This window comes from Anas platyrhynchos, chromosome 3 (assembly GCF_047663525.1).
Source record: "Anas platyrhynchos isolate ZD024472 breed Pekin duck chromosome 3, IASCAAS_PekinDuck_T2T, whole genome shotgun sequence".
Classification (NCBI taxonomy): domain Eukaryota; kingdom Metazoa; phylum Chordata; class Aves; order Anseriformes; family Anatidae; genus Anas; species Anas platyrhynchos.
In genome coordinates this window covers 22352388-22369451 of record NC_092589.1, presented here as the reverse complement: position 1 = coordinate 22369451, position 17064 = coordinate 22352388, and the positions used below count along the sequence as shown (strand labels likewise).

General features: G+C 46.2%; 1 protein-coding gene and 1 long non-coding RNA gene across 15 annotated transcripts in view; one reads left to right on the top strand and one right to left on the bottom strand.

Annotated features, from left to right (window-relative positions):
* Positions 1–13506, bottom strand: part of LOC106015850 (uncharacterized) — a 42113-nt gene extending 28607 nt beyond the window's left edge. For 6 of the 8 annotated variants that reach the window (XR_011808075.1, XR_011808070.1, XR_011808074.1 and 3 more), the window contains exons 1-3: positions 9323–10448; positions 6630–6729; positions 1709–1895 (exon numbers count right to left, since the gene is read on the bottom strand). This is a non-coding gene — a long non-coding RNA (uncharacterized lncRNA). Of the gene's footprint in view, positions 1–1708; positions 1896–6629; positions 6730–9322; positions 10449–10571; positions 12150–12299 lie in introns of those variants that run through there. The other 2 variants (XR_011808071.1, XR_005264878.2) reach the window with 2 other exon arrangements.
* Positions 9045–17064, top strand: part of ESRRG (estrogen related receptor gamma) — a 404199-nt gene continuing 396179 nt past the window's right edge. For 3 of the 7 annotated variants that reach the window (XM_021269894.4, XM_072035520.1, XM_072035515.1), the window contains exon 1: positions 9045–9508. In XM_021269894.4, the coding sequence (XP_021125569.1) occupies positions 9507–9508 (2 nt within the window). In that variant the 5' untranslated portion in view covers positions 9045–9506. Of the gene's footprint in view, positions 9509–10534; positions 10592–11221; positions 11289–17064 lie in introns of those variants that run through there. The other 4 variants (XM_038177595.2, XM_038177594.2, XM_072035517.1 and 1 more) reach the window with 4 other exon arrangements.

Here is a 17064-nt window from a genome sequence, read left to right as displayed (position 1 = left end):
GTTTAAACACTGTAGCTCTTCATGACAGTTTGAACTCAGTGAGAGACAGGCACTCTGCCTTTAAGGAGGTTGCCCCTTGCTTGTGAAAGTTAGACTGGGTGCCTAATTACCATTTCTGCCTTTGCAAGCCTTCATGAGTGAACTACTGAGGCCATACAGCAAGTCCAGACTATCTTAATCATCTTAAATTTACTTCCTCAGACAGCTCTGCCTTTCACCTTCTCTCTGGTGGTGATACGGGTGAGCGAGTGGGGAGTTTTGTAACGCCGAGTGTGACAAAGATGGACCAGCCACTGCTGGTGGGAAGAGGCATCCTCATAGCCAGAAAATTAGAGTCATCTTTTATTTCACTCCTCTCTCTCTAAATTTATGCTGGGAGGGTCCAAGGCAATTATATCATCAGTATATTTATGAATAAAACCTTTGCCTTTGCACATGTACCTATGAAATATTGCAATGCTATTGCAATGAGCGTTAACCTTATACTCAAATGATTTACCATGACCCCTACTGTTGTTTTGGCGCCTTCCAAGATACATGGAGATACAGTCAAATTACTGTACATCAAAGTGGGTACGTAGTTTTACATAGTGATCTTTCCATTCATGATTGAGATATAGTCACCTCAAGGGTGGGATGGTACAGGATTATCATCACAAGCAATAGTAAAGCTTTATTGACAAGGATATCAGATCTTTGACTTGGTCAGATACACTGACAAGAATAGATTTTTTTTTTCTTTCTCTTTTCTCTCTCTCTCTTTTTTTTTTTGTTTTGTTTTGTTTTTATTATTATTGGCCATTGTGAGGGGAATTTAGCTCTGCAAAGAGACTGATAATGTAGGGTATACAAACACAGAAGTTAATATACTGTATCAATATGACTCATACTATGCCTGGAAGTTGTTTTTTGTTAAGTTGTTGTGTTTTTATTAATGTTGTTCAATGGAGGTGCAGATGTCACACTATGAGCTTCTGTCTGTGATACACAAACACTTGCTGTTATCTGGGTCAAAATCAGTTCCTCAGCAGCAGATGGCCATCCTTGCATTGCATAACTGAGACCGCACTAGTTGTTCTGTCTTGCATATTGGTATAAAAATGATGGAGTTTGAAGCTTATACTGCTTCGTTACTAAATACAAGTGCAACATCTACTAACAATGATAATATATATATATATATATATATATATATATAGGCTCTGTTCCATAGCTGGTCAGTCTTGTTTTGCTTGGTCTTGAAATGAGCTGTCACTTTTATGCACTATGTACTTCACATATTTGATGTCTCTAGAAAGCATTAAGCAGTTTATAGCATTTCAATCAAGTCAGTGGTTTGCTAGAGAAGCAGAGAGTTAGGTTGTGGTGGTAAAAGTGATGTTGAAGAAGTCCTTACTCAGAGGAAATAGCACTTTATTTGTTACGAGTTACTACTCAAAATAATGGTGGCTGCTGATTGCATCAGGACTCCTGAAGCTATCTTTATACTCTGCTGTCATACAGTCTCTGCATTACTAAGAACTGGATCCGTTTTCTTGTTTTACATTTGCATGTATTTATCCCATTTGTTCAAGTTATTACAGGTACAATTTTACAATGCCATCATGATTATTTCTGGGCATAAAAACTGATGCTGAACTGCAGCTTTATTCTAAATGAGGATCTGCTGTGAAGCAAAGTAGGAGTAGCAAATTATTGTCTCACTTACTGTCTTGGATCAGTGGATGAATTTTAATCCATGGCTAAGCAGACAGTTAATTTGGCTGTTTCGGTAACTGCAGCGACTGCTTGACTCTAGGCCAAGGATCCTCAGACTGAGGTCAGGACCACATGCCTGGTGATTGCACTTCCTAGCTTTATGACTGCAAGGAGAGTGATTCTGGAACCTCACCGTGCTGTAATACAGAAAACACAATTCTGAAAGTTTGAGTCATTTGGACTGTGCAAATCCAGCCCTCTGTAGAGCAAACTACATTGTTAATGGCTCATCCACTCACTTGAAATCATGTGAATATTTTAGTCCCGTTCCCAGTGGATAACTGCCAGTGTTACCAAATAAATAAGCAATTAAATATGTGCTAATTGAGCAAAACAAGGCAGAGAGTAGTTGAACTTTCCAGTTCAATCACTCTTTTACTATTATGCTTAACTTTGGTAAGACAAAAAAGTTACTTGTGTTGAACCTGATCAGCAGATGAGCTGAAATAATAAAATTATCAATCTGCTACCTTTCTGAAGCAGATGACTCCCCAAAAAGTAAAATAAAAATAAATAAATAAATAACATTTATTAAGATAAGTGAGATATCACTAATAACCCTTAAATTTACCAGGGGTCTGAATGAAGTGAAAAAAAAAAAAAAAAAAAAAACAAGAAAATAAAATCTATAAGGAATCAAAAATCAATGAACAGATATAAAAACCTATACTTCAAAGGAAATGAAGAAGAACAGCTATATATTAGGTAGGGAATAAGACTTGCATAGTGAAATAATATTTTATACATACAAACAAACAAACTAAAAGAGCATTACAGACTTGGTAAACATTTAAAAAACAGTACAAAGTAGTAGAAAAAGACTGAATGAACACTGATCACAATGCTTAGTACCAATCCCTCGCATGGATGTTTCACCATTTAGCCTTTAGTTACGCTGTTATGTACGAGCAGATGATCAAGAATTTTCCAGGAAACACAGTTTTCCTCAAAATTTAGACTATGTCATAGCAAAAATGTTAGTTCAGAAGGAGATTGTGTGGTAACTAAAAGGCAAGTTGCTAGGACATATGTCTGAAATGGAAGTGTCCCAGATAAAAGGGCTGTCACTGGTAGGGACATGGGTTAGCACCTTATTTACATGTTCTCAGACATCCTAGACTTCTTCTTCTTCTTTTTTTTTTTTTTTTCCTCCCTCTCCATCCATCTTTTCATAAATAACTTTAAAAAAAAAAAAAATGTTTCTTCCATTCATGTTAAATGGTAAAAGAATGCAATTCAACAGGGCAGTAGGACTTTTCTGCTTGATTTTTTCACAGGCAACCCTTTGTCCTTCAAGGTAGTACGTGAGCAAGGCTTTCTTCAGCAGTTAGTTCCTACTGTTAAGTTTACCTGTGTGGGACTTTGTAGGGGCACACAACTTAAATCCCAGTCTGAACCCAACACTTATTTTTCTGCTGTTCCTCTCCCCACCATAGGATAGTACAGTGTGTTTAGCAAACATCTTTTACAACCTGAAATGGAAGCCATGAGATAATTGTATCCTTCTAATAAATCTGTGCTCCAAACAAATTAGATTAAAGTCAGGAGTGCCCACTAATTTAGAGTACCCAATTAGAGATGCCAATTGCTAGTTTTTTCAGCCCATTTGGCATTCTGCATCCCTTGGCACAGTTAATGTACAATCCCATGGACTTTGTCTAAAACAGTGAGGGATTTGCTTGAGCAAATCAGACCCCAGAATTTGATGATGGGCCCTCATAATATGAAAATCTCACCTTATCATTACATTTTGAGGTGACTTTCCCCACATTACGGAAGCTTTGAGGTGAAATGGGAATGGATACAAACTCATTTAGCCAAATTCAGCTATCACATTGCCATGAAGCCTTGCTTTCTCTTCTTGTAACAGTCTGCCTTCTCTGTGAACAGCACCCAATTTTGTGATGAACTAGACAGACATCTAGTGAATAAAAACTACAAAGTTGTGACTCGCCCCCAGAGGAAGTGTACCTTACAGGGCTCCATTTGTGTGTTAGGAAATTGGTGGAATAAACTCTTGTGTGCTCTTGTGCAGAGAAAGTGAATAAAGGTGCTCTGAAACCCTCAGGTTAGTCACTGCCTTAACACCTGAGTGCCTCACATTACAGCTAGTGAGGAACATGTAACGTGTTCCACTAGCTTGGTTGTCACTCACAGACACACACAAAAATCATTTAAAAATATTTTGAATAGGCTCAGAAATACTTCTCTTGAAGGTCATTTAATTCTTTCCAGCATCAGAAAACAGCTTCTATTCAAAATAACAAGCATTAATGCTGAACTGAGGAGTTGAAATGCATCAGCTAATAACACCGAAATAAAACATTTTGACTTTCACGATTTTACTATGTTTCAAATAAAATTCAGCCCAGCTATTCTGGACATCCTGTAATTACGTATCCTTGCTCTTGGCTGACAACATTAGATGGTTTTGTTATCCTTGCCCTGCCAGTCCCTTTTCTCCCCTCCAGGCTCCTCAACCGAACGCTTTCTCTCTGCTTTTTCCACGCAACCTCTGTGTCTCCTTACCTAATCAGTCCCAGGCTCCTGCCTCCAAACACCAGTCCCGCTTTTTCTCTCTGGGCTGCTTGGCTGCCTCTGTTGCCTGCTCTGTCACAGGGTGGATTTTTCTCCCTGTCGTATTCATGCAGAGACCTTTCTTGTTGATGCAACCTTCAAATCGTTTGGAGCTTAGAGGAGATAGGATTCCTACCTCTCAGATCCTGTGCCAAAGCTCGGGCTCACAGGGAAAATTTGGAGGTGGGGATTAGTGTGGAAATCTAGCTTTACCACAGTACCCTTAAGCTTCTGTCCTCAGTTAGGACCAATCTTTAACAATTTATACTATCAGAAAAAATATATAAAAGAAACCGTGACTGAGAGTGTGCTCATTAAAAAAAAAAAAAAAAAAAAAAAAAAAAAGTCTATATATTTGCAAGTTAGCCATATTTGGATAATTTTCTGAGAGAGGGAAAGGAGCTTTTTAAATGAAAAAGGTCACATTTTGAGTCTGTGCTTCAAAGCCTGAGGGCAGTAGAGCATTTCAAAGGAAAAAGTTTCCATTTTTTTAGTATGAGCAAAACTGTTTATTTTTCCATAACCTTGTTCTTGGAAATGGACAAATTGTTTTGGCAGGTATTTTCAAAATAATCATCCCGGTACAGACAGTCAGCATATCAGTTTTCAGTCTAAGTGATGATGTTTTTTCTAAAGCTACATGCAACAGAAAATATGGTCGGTGCTGGGAAACGTTAGCCAAGCACAACACGAGGAATGGCAGTGCGTCCACCTCCGACTATTGTCACAGATTATGTCCTCTGAGGCTTTCTGACTTTTTTTTCAAACAGTAATTGCCTCGTGGAAAGGCAATAGGGTCAGTGGCTATTACTTTCCTATTTTACAGGCAGAGAAACTAAAACAGGAGGAAAGGAGGAAAAAAAAAAGCAGGGGTAGGATCCAAAACTCCTGGCCTGATTCTGCATCCCCCATTTTGGCACCATTGCTGCCGCCTCTGAGGCGTGCTGCCGGTGCGGTGTGCCTCTGCTCTGCAGGGTTACTGGGAGCCTTCAGGTGACACAGATGCATGCATCGGAGAGAACATCCCTTCGGTGTTGTCTAACACTCCGAGACTGTGACTGGAGGTCTGGGGGGGCTTTAGGAGAGGGCAGAGCAGGCATGCGGGAGACCAGCACGTAACAGATTCATTCAGCTAAGAACAAGCCCCCCTCCCACACTCAGCGCTGCAGCTTGCAGGAATGTGCCTGTATGGTGTAAAACGAAAGAGTTCATGTACCGAGCTGATTTCTGAGGGGCCTGATGCAGTTTGGCAGCAAGGCCCCGTGGCAGAGGAGGCTGGAGATGTCAGGCTGTAGTAGGGCACTGCTGAGGCCAAGCAGCTCACCCACATGGCGAGCTGTGTCCCGGGCACTGCCTTTCTGGGTGCTCCACGTGCTCTGCCCAGGCCAAGCACCCACAAAGGCATGAGGTAGAGGAGCTGCATGAAAGCTTAGGCCACTGTCTGACTTGCTACAGAGGGTAAGAAATGCAGTTACGTGTTAACAGCCCATGCAGACCAAGAGCCTCTGCTAAAAAACACCTCAAGAGCAGAAACCAACTCCTTAGCTTAACCTGCAGTCCTCTTCAGATAGAGAAGGGTGTAAAAAAAAAAAAAAAAAAAAAAAAAAAGGAACTGCCAAATCAAACTGCTGACTCCTTTTTTCTTATCAAAACACCACAGCATACATCTTAACAGCCCGAAGTAAATCAAACGCAGGACCAGCTGGAACTGGGCAGCTCTTGACCCTCCCTTGATATCAGGTGTGTGCCGCACTTCTCTGGCAGATTAGTTTATGATCTCAAGTAACTGAGAGCCCCTAAAACTTTCAGCCTGGCTGCTGGGACGAGGCTGAAGGTTTTCTTTGGAAAACATCACCGCTAGAAAAAGTTGGAGGCCTTCCCGCTTGACAGAGATATTCCCCTGCTGATGGCAGTGACTTTGTGTCCTGTATATCTTTTATTTTTAAACTCGCCCACGATATAAATACGGGGTGAAAATCAAAGGCACGGCCACAGCCTGGATGTGTGCAGCTGAGTGACTGTCAGTCCCCTTTGGCATTTGGAGCTTCTTGGGGAGGGGGGGGGCTTGGAAGCATTTGTAGAAATGCAGCCCTAAGGAGACCTTTCAGCTAGAAAAAGTAAAGGAAGGTCCAGGGAAGCATGTTCAGGGAAGGGAGAGCAGATCGCCTGCCATCAGCAGCGGCTCGGCGGAGAGCGTGCCCGTGTGTGCGATCAATATAATCTATTGCGAAAGAAAGCCTCGGTGTTTCTGCGGGGGGGGAAAGAGATTTAGAAAGAAGCTCTTTAATTATTACCTGCAGAGGAGTTAGACTTTAACTCCGCGGTAACATACTCCAATCTCTCTGCTTGGGGGTTGGCGTGTGGGGCAAGCATCTAACCTGCCTGAAACCTGGGCTGGAATGCAAGAAGAAAAATAAGGGGGAAAAAATAAAAAAGGACAAATATAAAGGACTAGTGAGGCAAGAGTGCAGAGGATAGCCACCCGCATGGGGCTGTTTTGACCTCCTTGCACAGCATTCCCCTACCCCCCCCCCCCCCCGAGGCCCCCAAACGCCCCGCACCTTGCTGAGCATCCCCGGCCTCTCCGCGCAGCCCCCGCGGGGGGCGGCGGCCCCGGGCTGGTCGAGCACTCTCCTTCGAGAGAGCACCCCCCCAAAAAATTAGTATGAAAAATAGAAAGGGAGAGCCCTAGGGCAGGCGGGCTTCCAAGCACTCCGATCTCGAAATCGAGCAAGGCTCTTGGTGCACATGTAACATTTTTTTCAAGGAGTTCGCTTCTCTGGCAGGTCAATGTGTTAATTAAAAGTTGGTCCGGATCGGTCACTTAGAGCCCCAGATGTGCGATTAACACATAAAGGGACACCCCTCCCCCCCTTTATTTTTATTTTTTGACGATATCAGAATTTAAAAACTCAGTAGAAACCCCATTTGCTCCCTACTATTAACCAGCGGCCGCACAGAAAAATCATTAGAGCCGTAATTAAATGCAGGTCTGGTTTTGAAGAGCGCCCGGCAAAATAGCCCCAAAATATTATGTAGTAATTTGATTTTTTTCTTCCTTTGGCACTACAGGTGCTGGCTGTGTTTTCCCCTCATTTCCCACCCCATGTATATTAAACAGCGGGAGAACATCGCTCCATTGTTGGGCATGACCCGAGATTTCGCCGGCGTGTTTTGCTCCTCGGTGTAAAATTGCAAAGTGGGTCTCCGCGTAAAACTCGCTAGATTGCTTTTGATAATTACCTCGTGGTCTAAACTTTTTCACATCCCGGTTCTTAAAGAAAAAAAAAAAAAAGGAAAGCCGAGCTCTCAGCGTGCTGCCATTCCTGTATGGCTCAGGCCGGGCTCTCGGCCGCTCTTAGGGGAACTTCAGCAGCGGGTGCGGTGTTTGTGGAGGCGCCCTGCCCGCATGCAGCCGCGGAACCCCCCCGGACCCTCCCCAACTCCCCCGATCCCCCCCCGGCTCCCTGTAACGCGTCCCGTTGGGCGCCGCGGAGCTGGTGCTTGGCAGCCGGGAGGGGAATCTGTCAGATCTGAGCGCAGGACAAAATAACTCCCGGCGTTATTTACGGCAGGGGGGGGGGAAATAAATAAATAAAAGATGCGGGAGGCCGCCCTCCTCTCGTCCCCGAGGTTTTATTCTTTCCCTCCGCAACATTGTCCCCGCGCCCGGTTTAAGCCCCATCGCGGCTTTGCTCGGCCTCGCCAGGCAGCGGCCGCGGGGGGGTGCGGGGCGGTGCGGGGTGATGCGGGGTGATGCGGGGTGATGCAGGATGGTGCGGAGCCCACGCACAGCGGGGACGCCCCGGGTGCGCCGCTCTCCGCCTGCCCGCTTCTGGCTGTTTCTCGCAGCGCGTTGTTTTTATTTTTTATTTTTATTTTTTTCCCCTTTTTTTTCCCCTGCCCGGTAGGCTGCGGCAGGTGAATGATGAGCCCCCCGGCTCCCGGTTTATGAGCCGTGAGATTGGAACCGCGCGGGGACAGCCTCGGCGAGGCGACGCGAGGGGCGCCGGGGGGGGTGAGGGGGGGAGCGCGCCCCCACGCGTGTCCCCGGCCGCCTGCCCCACGCCGCGCGGGTGCCCCCCGCCGCCTGCTGCGCGCCCCCGCCGCGGTCCGGGCTGCGCGCCCCCCAGTTCCCCCAGCCCATCCCACCCACCCGTGGGGCGTCCCGCGTGGGAGCCGTGCCGCAGCGAGGGGGCCGAGGCCCGTCCTCGAAGGGCTGGAGCAGAGTCTGCCCTCGGAGCCCGGGGGCTGCACCCCCTCCAAAAAAAAAAAAAAAAAAACAAAAACCAACACCCCAAACCCGGCTCTGTCCCGGCCAGGCGCCCACGCGTGGCGTGGCGTGGGGCGGCCGCGGGGGTAACCCCCAGGCGGAGTGTTTTCGGGGCTTTTTCGCGAGTGGTTGCCTCGCTCCGTAGCTGACCCAAAGCTCCAGGCTAACGCTTCGCCCCTCTCTCCTTTCCTCCCTCCCCAATCCTCCCCCCACCCCAATAATCCCAATCTGTCTCTTTCCTATTCCTCCCCCGCCCTTGCTTTTAAAGTGAAGGCGCGTTGAGGGAAGGCTGCCTGCCACCTCCCTCACTTCCACCCGACCTAGCGGGGAGCCCCTCTTCACCTCCACTACCCTAAAAAAAAAAAAAAAGCCGCAAACGCACCGTGTTTCCAACCTGGAGTTAAGGTCGGTGCTAATCCGGGTCAGCTCCTGCCCCTGTTGGAGAGGCAGGGAGGGAGCGTGTAACATATGGGTTGTAGGGGGAAAAACCAAAGCAAGCCCCCAAAATAAACAAACAAACCAGAACCTCGCGCACAATCACGGTAAAGTCAAATTCCTTCCTACACACCCACAACTTTAGCTCTGTCTGCTGCCTGGGGGGTTTTAATCTTGCAAAGAGAAAGGGGGGCTCCCTGCGCAAAATTACGCCTTCTCCTCTCATTTGTTAGCTGATTCCATCAAAAAGTTCGCTATTTATAGGCTACACACACGAACCTGGAGTAATACAAACCCTCCCGTGTTGTTCCCCTCGCAAAGTGGCCGGTCCTGAAGCATCCGAGCGGTTTGGTGCGTGCGCGAGTGAGAGAGAGACACACAGAGAGCGCTACAATCAAAAAGGGGAAAGAAGATCTCAAGCTGAGAGACTTATTAATTGCTAAGAGCCGCTCTGCCACCAGCCATGTGAGTACCTAACAACGATCACCTTTTGCACAGATGGTCAGCGATCAGGCACAGACACTTTCTGTCCTTTTCTTCCTCCCTCCCCTTTCTTATTTTTTTATTCCTGTCCAGTCTCCCTCCCACCCGCCTTTTCTTTTCTTTTTTTTTTCTTTTTTTTCTTCCTTTTTTTTCTTTTGCTTTTAGTTTGAGTTCGCACGGCTTATTCCTCCCCACGAGGAGGAATGAAGCGTGGGGGCGAGCGCGGGGGAGAAAATGTGCCGGAGCAGAGGAAGGAAGGAAGGAGTGGTGGAGGGAGAGGAGGAGGAGGGTTTGTTAAGCGATCGCCTTGTCCCCTGAGCCCGAGCCGGCTGGGAATTAGTACCAGAAAGATAACGGAGGTTACATCCCTCCCTCTTCCTCCGCTTTTCTTTTCCGGGAGCGCTCAGCCCCCCAGACAATTACCCCGGTAGCAACGCGGCTAACGAGCTGTATTCAGCAGGACCCACTTGGGGGAATTAAAAAGGGGGGAAAATAGAAAAGAGAAAAAAAATAAAAAAAGGAAAAGCGAGCGAGAAGGACGCGGGGACGGGGGCTCGGCGCCTGGCGTGCGGGCAGTGGAGAGCCCCACGGGCAGGGGCAGGCGGCAGCGAGCAGCGGGCTGGGCTCGCTGTGGACCCGCTCCTGTCCCCACGCGTGGGCTCTCAGCTCCCGTGGGGTCGCCGTGGCCCCGCTCCTTCCTTCCCTTCCCTTTCCCCACGCGTGGCACAGCGGGCGCAGGCGAGCCCCGCAGCAGCGTGCGCCTTTTAGAAACCGCACAGCGGGCTCGAAAGGGGGCGAGAGGGGGGGAACACAGCCTGTACCGCGCTCGGAGACCCCTCGGAAGCGGGGTACGGGGCTCGGGGTGCGGAGCGAGCCGCTGGCAGCGCGGAGAGGCGCGGTGCTGAGCCAGCCCCCAGCTCGGAGCGGGTTAGCGCAGCGTTAAATTCCCGGGGCCAGGGTTACCCGGGGCATCATCACGGCGCGTGCCCGGGCTGTAACCTTTGCTCGTTTATACACAAAAGAAGAGGGAGAGCCGGAGTTGCACCTGGAAATCCAAAGAGCAGGGTGAGTATCGGTATTCGCTCCTCTCCCCGCCGTGCCTGGGAACAAAGTTCAGAGGCAGCCGGCGCGGCGCTGGGTGCGGGTCCCCGGAGCCCCCCCGGGGGCTGCAGCCGGCGCGTTTCGGGCTGGCACCAGCGAAACGCCCCACAAGCGCCGCTCCCTCGGCTGCAACTTGGCTGCTTTGCGGAGAAAAAGTGCCTCGGATCCGGGGCTATTTATAGGTGGCAGTAAAGCCTCCCTTTCAATAAGGAGCCGCGGAAAAGAAGCGTCAGGAAACTGGCCGCGTTATTGATTCAAGGTGCCGGGTGGTCACAGCCACGCTAGGCTCACGAAGTCCCGGCTCCTCTTGGTTCAGGCAGCGAGGAGAAGGATAGGAGCCGTGCTCTGCTGACCCCGGGGCTGGCCACAATTCAATTCCCAAGCACAGGTATAGGGCACAAGAGGGTTGGATGGAAGACTTCCCTTTTCTTTCAGGCACACACATAATACAGGGCACCCGCAGGGCTGAAAGTGGGCCAGGGCTACACGGTAGGTATCAGATCACACAAAGCAGAGGAAAGAAATCCAGTTAAAAATACATTAGTTGAAATCAGAGGACAAGCTTGATTTTTTTTTTTTTCTTTTTAAACAAAGGTGCACGTTAGAACAAGCTAGAAGCACTTTGTGCCTGACGGTATCCCCCACGCCCACTGGAAATAAGGCAAGAAGCTTGCTCTTTCTTTGCATCTTTTAAACCCTGTTTTAATTAGAATTGCTAAAGTAGGACACCCCGGTGGAGGATGTTTTCAAGTATCCACCTACCTTTCTGCTGTAAGCAGAATTGCTGCCTGCTAAATTGCTTGAAACGCAAAATTCTGCCCCACCCCCAACTTGTTTTGGCACCTACTCACCCTTTCCCCCCTGAAATTCCAATCGCCTATGAAAGGTGCTCCATTAAGAGGAAAAGAGAAAGCCCAAACAACCAGCAGCAATGAGCTGAGTGGACTCAGCGAGCCTGACGTTGCTCTGTACACCAGAAAAATGTTTGGACAGAGAGCGTCCCTGAAAACTAATTCCTCTTTTTCTCTCTCGCTCCTTTTTTTTTTTTTTTTTTTTGAAGTCCAAAATTGGGTGTATCCTAACCCTTCTCCTTTAATTTATTTGATTAAATCATAACAAAGGCAGACTCATCAGCTTCTCGTATTTCCTCACATGTAACCATACGCGAAACCTTTTATATGAAAGCAAGTAATTGGCTTTAGTTAACCGAGGGCAGAGGCTGGGGCGAAGTTTTACGCCCGTTCCCAGAGCCGCATTTCACGTGAACGCGAGTTACAGCTGCACCCGGTGCTCCTCGGTGGCGACCCTCGGGGTCTCAACTTTGTCTCGTTCCCCACCGCCGCCCCATTTCTCCCACCCCTCTGGCGGCGAGGAAGGCTGCTCGGGTCGGGGGCTGGTTCAGGGAGTGCCCCCCTGGTTTTACGCTCGGGACCGCTCCACGCCAATGTCCACGTCCGTGGGTGTTTCGTAGCCTGCTCGCTGGTTCTTTTGCGCTCCTAATTAAGAACTAGATAAATTTCACCTGCAGGAAAGTGAAGCCGAGTTAGCTCACTTTTAGCTTAAGTGAAAAAGAAAGAAAGGAAAAAAAAAAAAAAACAACACTCTTAAAGTTTCTCAGGTGAAGCTCGGATTCCCTTTAGTTATTACTCAAAGGAAGAACCACGTCAATTACCTCTTTTCTTTGGAAATGCCTGCCCGAGAAAATAATGGAAATTCCCCGTGCCCGTGCACGGGGCAGCTGCAGGTTGGCCGCTGCTGTTGCCCCGGCAGCCCCGGCAGCGAGCTGAGCGCCGCAGCCTCCCCGAGCAGCCTCTGCCTCCGCCCGCGCCTTTTGCTGCGCTCGGGAGCAAAATCCCCGTCGTCCAGGGATAAATAAATCGCTTTCGAAGAGCAATGGGGCACTTGCAGCAAGCGCCGTATGAAAAATAAAAATACAATACAATACAATAAAATAATAGCACCCCCTGGTCAGAGGACGGGAACCTCGCAGCAACAGGTTACCAGGGGCACCTGCCGCTTCTCCAGGGTGTTCGAGTGCTAAAGCCAGGGAGGGAGTTTTACAGCAGGAATCACGCTCGGGGCCGGGGAGAGAGGGGGGCATCCACCAAACCGTGCTTGGCGACACTTCAGCGAGAGTTTTAGGTCGCTTTGAGGCCAGCAGGAGCTCTGCGGCGGGGCGCTAAGGGCACCTTGCCTCGTCCCCCCTCTCGCCGCCTTCCTGGGGTCCCTCAGAGCCCCCAGAGCCGCCGCCGGGGCCGTGCTGCTGTCCGGGGGTCGGCGGAGCGGTACGCCTGCTTTTTGGGGGAAGAGTTTCCGCTCTGGGGTCAGCCCGAGCCCTGCTTTCCCCTCCCGGTTGGACTCTTTGTTCTTTGGCCCTTTGTCCTCTCGCTCCTCGGCTTTGCCCGAAGTTTCCAGAGGGCGGGCGGGAGGTGCGGGATGAAAAGTTGCAAAAATCCCCGGAATTAAATTCGCCGGGGCAGCGACAGCAGGCAGGGCTCCTCTCCGGGGGGCTACGTCCCCGAGCGATGTCGCTTTGTGTCACCCGGCCGCGGGACGGGTTCGCGGGAGCCGGCGGCGATGCCGGTGCCGGGGGAGCCGCGGGGGCTCCATGGGGTGCGGCGCCGCCCCGCGCAGCCGCCGGACCCCTCGGGGCCGCGGGGAACCCCCGGCCCTGCGGCCGGCACCGGGGCGTGCGGACCCTTCTGGTGCACAGGGGCAGAGACGCTCAGGGAACAGACCGCGCTGAGACGGGGCGGGAGGTGACGGCGACGGAGGATTTCTGGACGTCGGGCTTTACGGGACGCGTGCTCGTTTGTTTGAGTTGCACAAAGCCAGGAGGCGTTTGGCCTAATCGCCGGCTTTTCGGCGTGCTTCCTGGTTGCTTGACAGGACTGTGGCAAAATGCTGGCACAAGTTGAACAAGTTGGCGCTTACCTTCAGAGCAGACGAAATATCCTCACCAAGCAGCACAGCAGCTTAAAGGACAACCTCAGCGTTGTTAGTGGGAGATCACATAGTATTTCTTGGTGTCGGTAATAAAAGGAAAGCCTCCTCGTTCAATACAGTATGGTGTAGCTTTGTCCTACCTTTACAAACACAATTAAATGCTAGAGAAGTAAAAGTTTATTTTTCCTTTCAGTAAGAAATCACCCATAACTTCGCAAATATGAATTATCCCCCATTATGTGAAAGTAGCAAAACACTTCAGTGAGGTGCGTTTGGTATTAGGAAAGCTGATGAGAAATGAAGTTTTCATATGGTGCACTGGACCAGGTCACAACAGGTTGCTGACAAAGCCAGGCTTGAGTCCTGAACTCTGGCAGACTTCTTTAGCAGCACTGCCACGCTCCCATTTTTGTAACCAGTGACATAAGGGATGAACAGAGCACTCTGGAATTCGCTGAAAGACGATTTAATGTAATTCTCTCTCTCTTTTTTTTTTTTTTTTAATCAAGAGATGCCGCAAATGTTTATATCAGCATAATGTAAATTTGTTATTTTTATAAACGTAGACATCCTGTATTCTTTTTTTTTTTTTTTATAGAGAATATATTCACAGTACTTCTGTATTAAATAAAAAAGGCTAAGATTGTTTATCATAGTGAGCCAAATTTCCAAAATTTGCATAGGATTTATTTTTTTTTTGTAATAGCAGACAAAACATGTTGAGAAATGAGGTGAGAAAAGTTTGAGGTAGACTAAATAAATATTTTAGATCTGGATTTTTAAATGTACATATGCTAGTAGAGATCATACCATCCTTCTGACACATGTTAAACCCTAGGATCAGTTCTTTAATGAAATGGCTTTTGATGTGAGGTGGTATGAGGCCTGTTCTGGCTTTGCTTTTTCCTCATGCTGAGGGGATATAAGTCTTGGAACCTCGCACCTGGAAAATCCAGATATTGGTATTTCAAGTTGGAAACTCGAAACCAGAAACTGTCCTTGAAAACTCTGACCTTTATTATTTCAGGCCGTGGTTCACAGTTGAATGTAATGATCAGTCACTAGCAAAGTAGAAAAAGATGCAGGCATTGTATCGGATGCTTTGATGATAGCTCAATTTTCTAGCTGAGTGTGTCTTCACACACAAGTCGACTAGTTTATTGCTTAAATCCAGAGGCTGGCCACATTACTCACTATTCTGTTTATATCCCAATGCTCATAATGTGTTGTTGCAATATCCAGGTAAAATGTTCAATGCCATTTACAACAAGGAATCTGCCTTGAGCAATACTATAATCAGTAATAGCTAGCGTTACCAAGAGGAACAGTTTCTGGAAATGAATTATCACCACATGAGTTAACAAAGGTACGTCTGTAATTTTGTTCAGAACTAAATAAAACTAGACATCTAAGAAAGAGAATACAAATTTAATTGGAAAAAATGGATCTTACAGAATGCTGTGTTTAATCAATAGCAGTTGCTCTGCCTTTCGGTAATGAAGATGATTAGAGGGCCATCGCTTCTTTCCAGACTGTTGTTTGAATAGAGGGGTTCTGCAGAATGAGAAAAATAAATTTCTGTCTCAGAAGAATCCACTGAAGAAAGGGTGGTTACACTTATTCACATACTGATTAATATTCCCCTTTTTAATGGTTTTCACTGATGTACATAGATTTTCTTTTAATAGATGAGGAATTTATGTATATTGAAACCAACACTCTCTGATGCTTCCCTTGAAATCTCTTCCATCAAGCATAGGTTCCCAAATATTGTGCAGTATTTCAGAAGACAAATACATAAGGATGTTTTAGGATTTTGTTGTCTTGTGTTTTGGAGCAGGGGACAAAGCTACTTAGTTGCTCACTACACTACTAAGTTGTTTAAATGAGATGTCAAGCCAGACCTTTTACCTTGGAATTTTTATCACCTTTGCCTGTCAATAAATACTTGAGGCAAATAAGGAAAATTAAATTGCTTCCCTTTTTATTTCACTTGCACTTCTTATTATATATTGTATCTGAAGAGCATGAGTGAAGAAGCATATGACATAAAACAGGAGGAAATACAAAATGAATACTGCTTTAAAATAGACACCTCTAGGTATAGGTGTGAATGCATAAAGATTCATTTAAACAATTCTTAAGTGGAAAAGCCCTAAGTTGACAAGAAAGGTAAATAGCATGTCATAGGCACTTAGTAGATGATGTCATGCTAACTTTAGGAAAATGTATAGCAGCGGTCCCCTTGACATCCCTGCAGAAAATTAGATCCTGACAGAAAGGAAGGGAGAGCATTTAATTATAAGAATCATTTTGAGAATGGAGGGTTACAACTTTAATGTTGTATTTCTTTTATTAGTTTATCTCAGTCTTTACTAAATGAAAGTGTGGTGTTTTTTGTTTTTTGTTTTTTTTTTTTTTTGTTTGTTTTTTGTTTTTTTTTTTTTTCCTTTAAATGCCCATGTTTTACTCTATCATTATATATTTAATAGAACTAAAAAAGAAAAGGCTTCAGAATAATGCAAATCTCAAGCTTTCAGGTATTGCAAAGGCCTTCTGCTCTTCCTACATGTGTAAAATTACTAGCCATGGTAAAAGTGGTAGATATTGGCTGAGATTCAATAGATGAATAAATATCAACTTAGATTTTTCTTTTTACTGTTATGTATGGGGAGAGCTGGAGCTCTTTGCATTATGCAAGTATAAGAGTATGCTTAGGATGTCAACTGAATGCAGTAAATACATTTGCAACAAATGCTGGTGATAATGATGTTTCCATCTAAGTATTTAATGTTTCAAATTTTGTCTGACTTTTAATAGAGTAGTAATAACAAACTTAGAAATTAGTTCCTCGTATTTATATTTTATCAAAAAATCTTATTCAAACTACAAAAAGTGTTTCTCTGTATTTTTTTAGTGACTCACAACCTTAAGATGCAGCAATGGCATCACAAACTCCCTCTCTTAAAATACTCATGCAAGAATAGTACATTATTGCCTATGCACATTTTTTCAGCACGTACATCAGTAATGTACAAATGGATCTAGCTTTAAGCACAGAGAGGAGAAAAGATAACTCTATATAAATTCATTTTAAGTAACTGATTAAGTTTAAAGGCTTATTTTTGTTTCCGTTGCAGTTAATATGAAAACTTGTGACTTTGAATAGCTTCCTCTTACTATTTGGATTCTGGAAATGCTCAGAATTCCTACCCAGGGTTTTGGTTTTGTTGTGCAGAAATACATAACAGTAACACCATCTCTCCATTGAAATCTATGATTACAGGGGCCATAATTTTTCATGTACTTGTATTTACTATTTTTAGATTTTGTGCCTTGTAGTAAGAAGCTTGCCCTCCTCTCTCAATCTCCTTCCTCCTCATTGCCATAGAAATAGTTGTCATGTATGTGAGTAGGATATTTGGTGTTTAACTGTTTCAAGATTTCATGCAAATATAAGATAAAAATTATTATTATTATTATTAATTTTT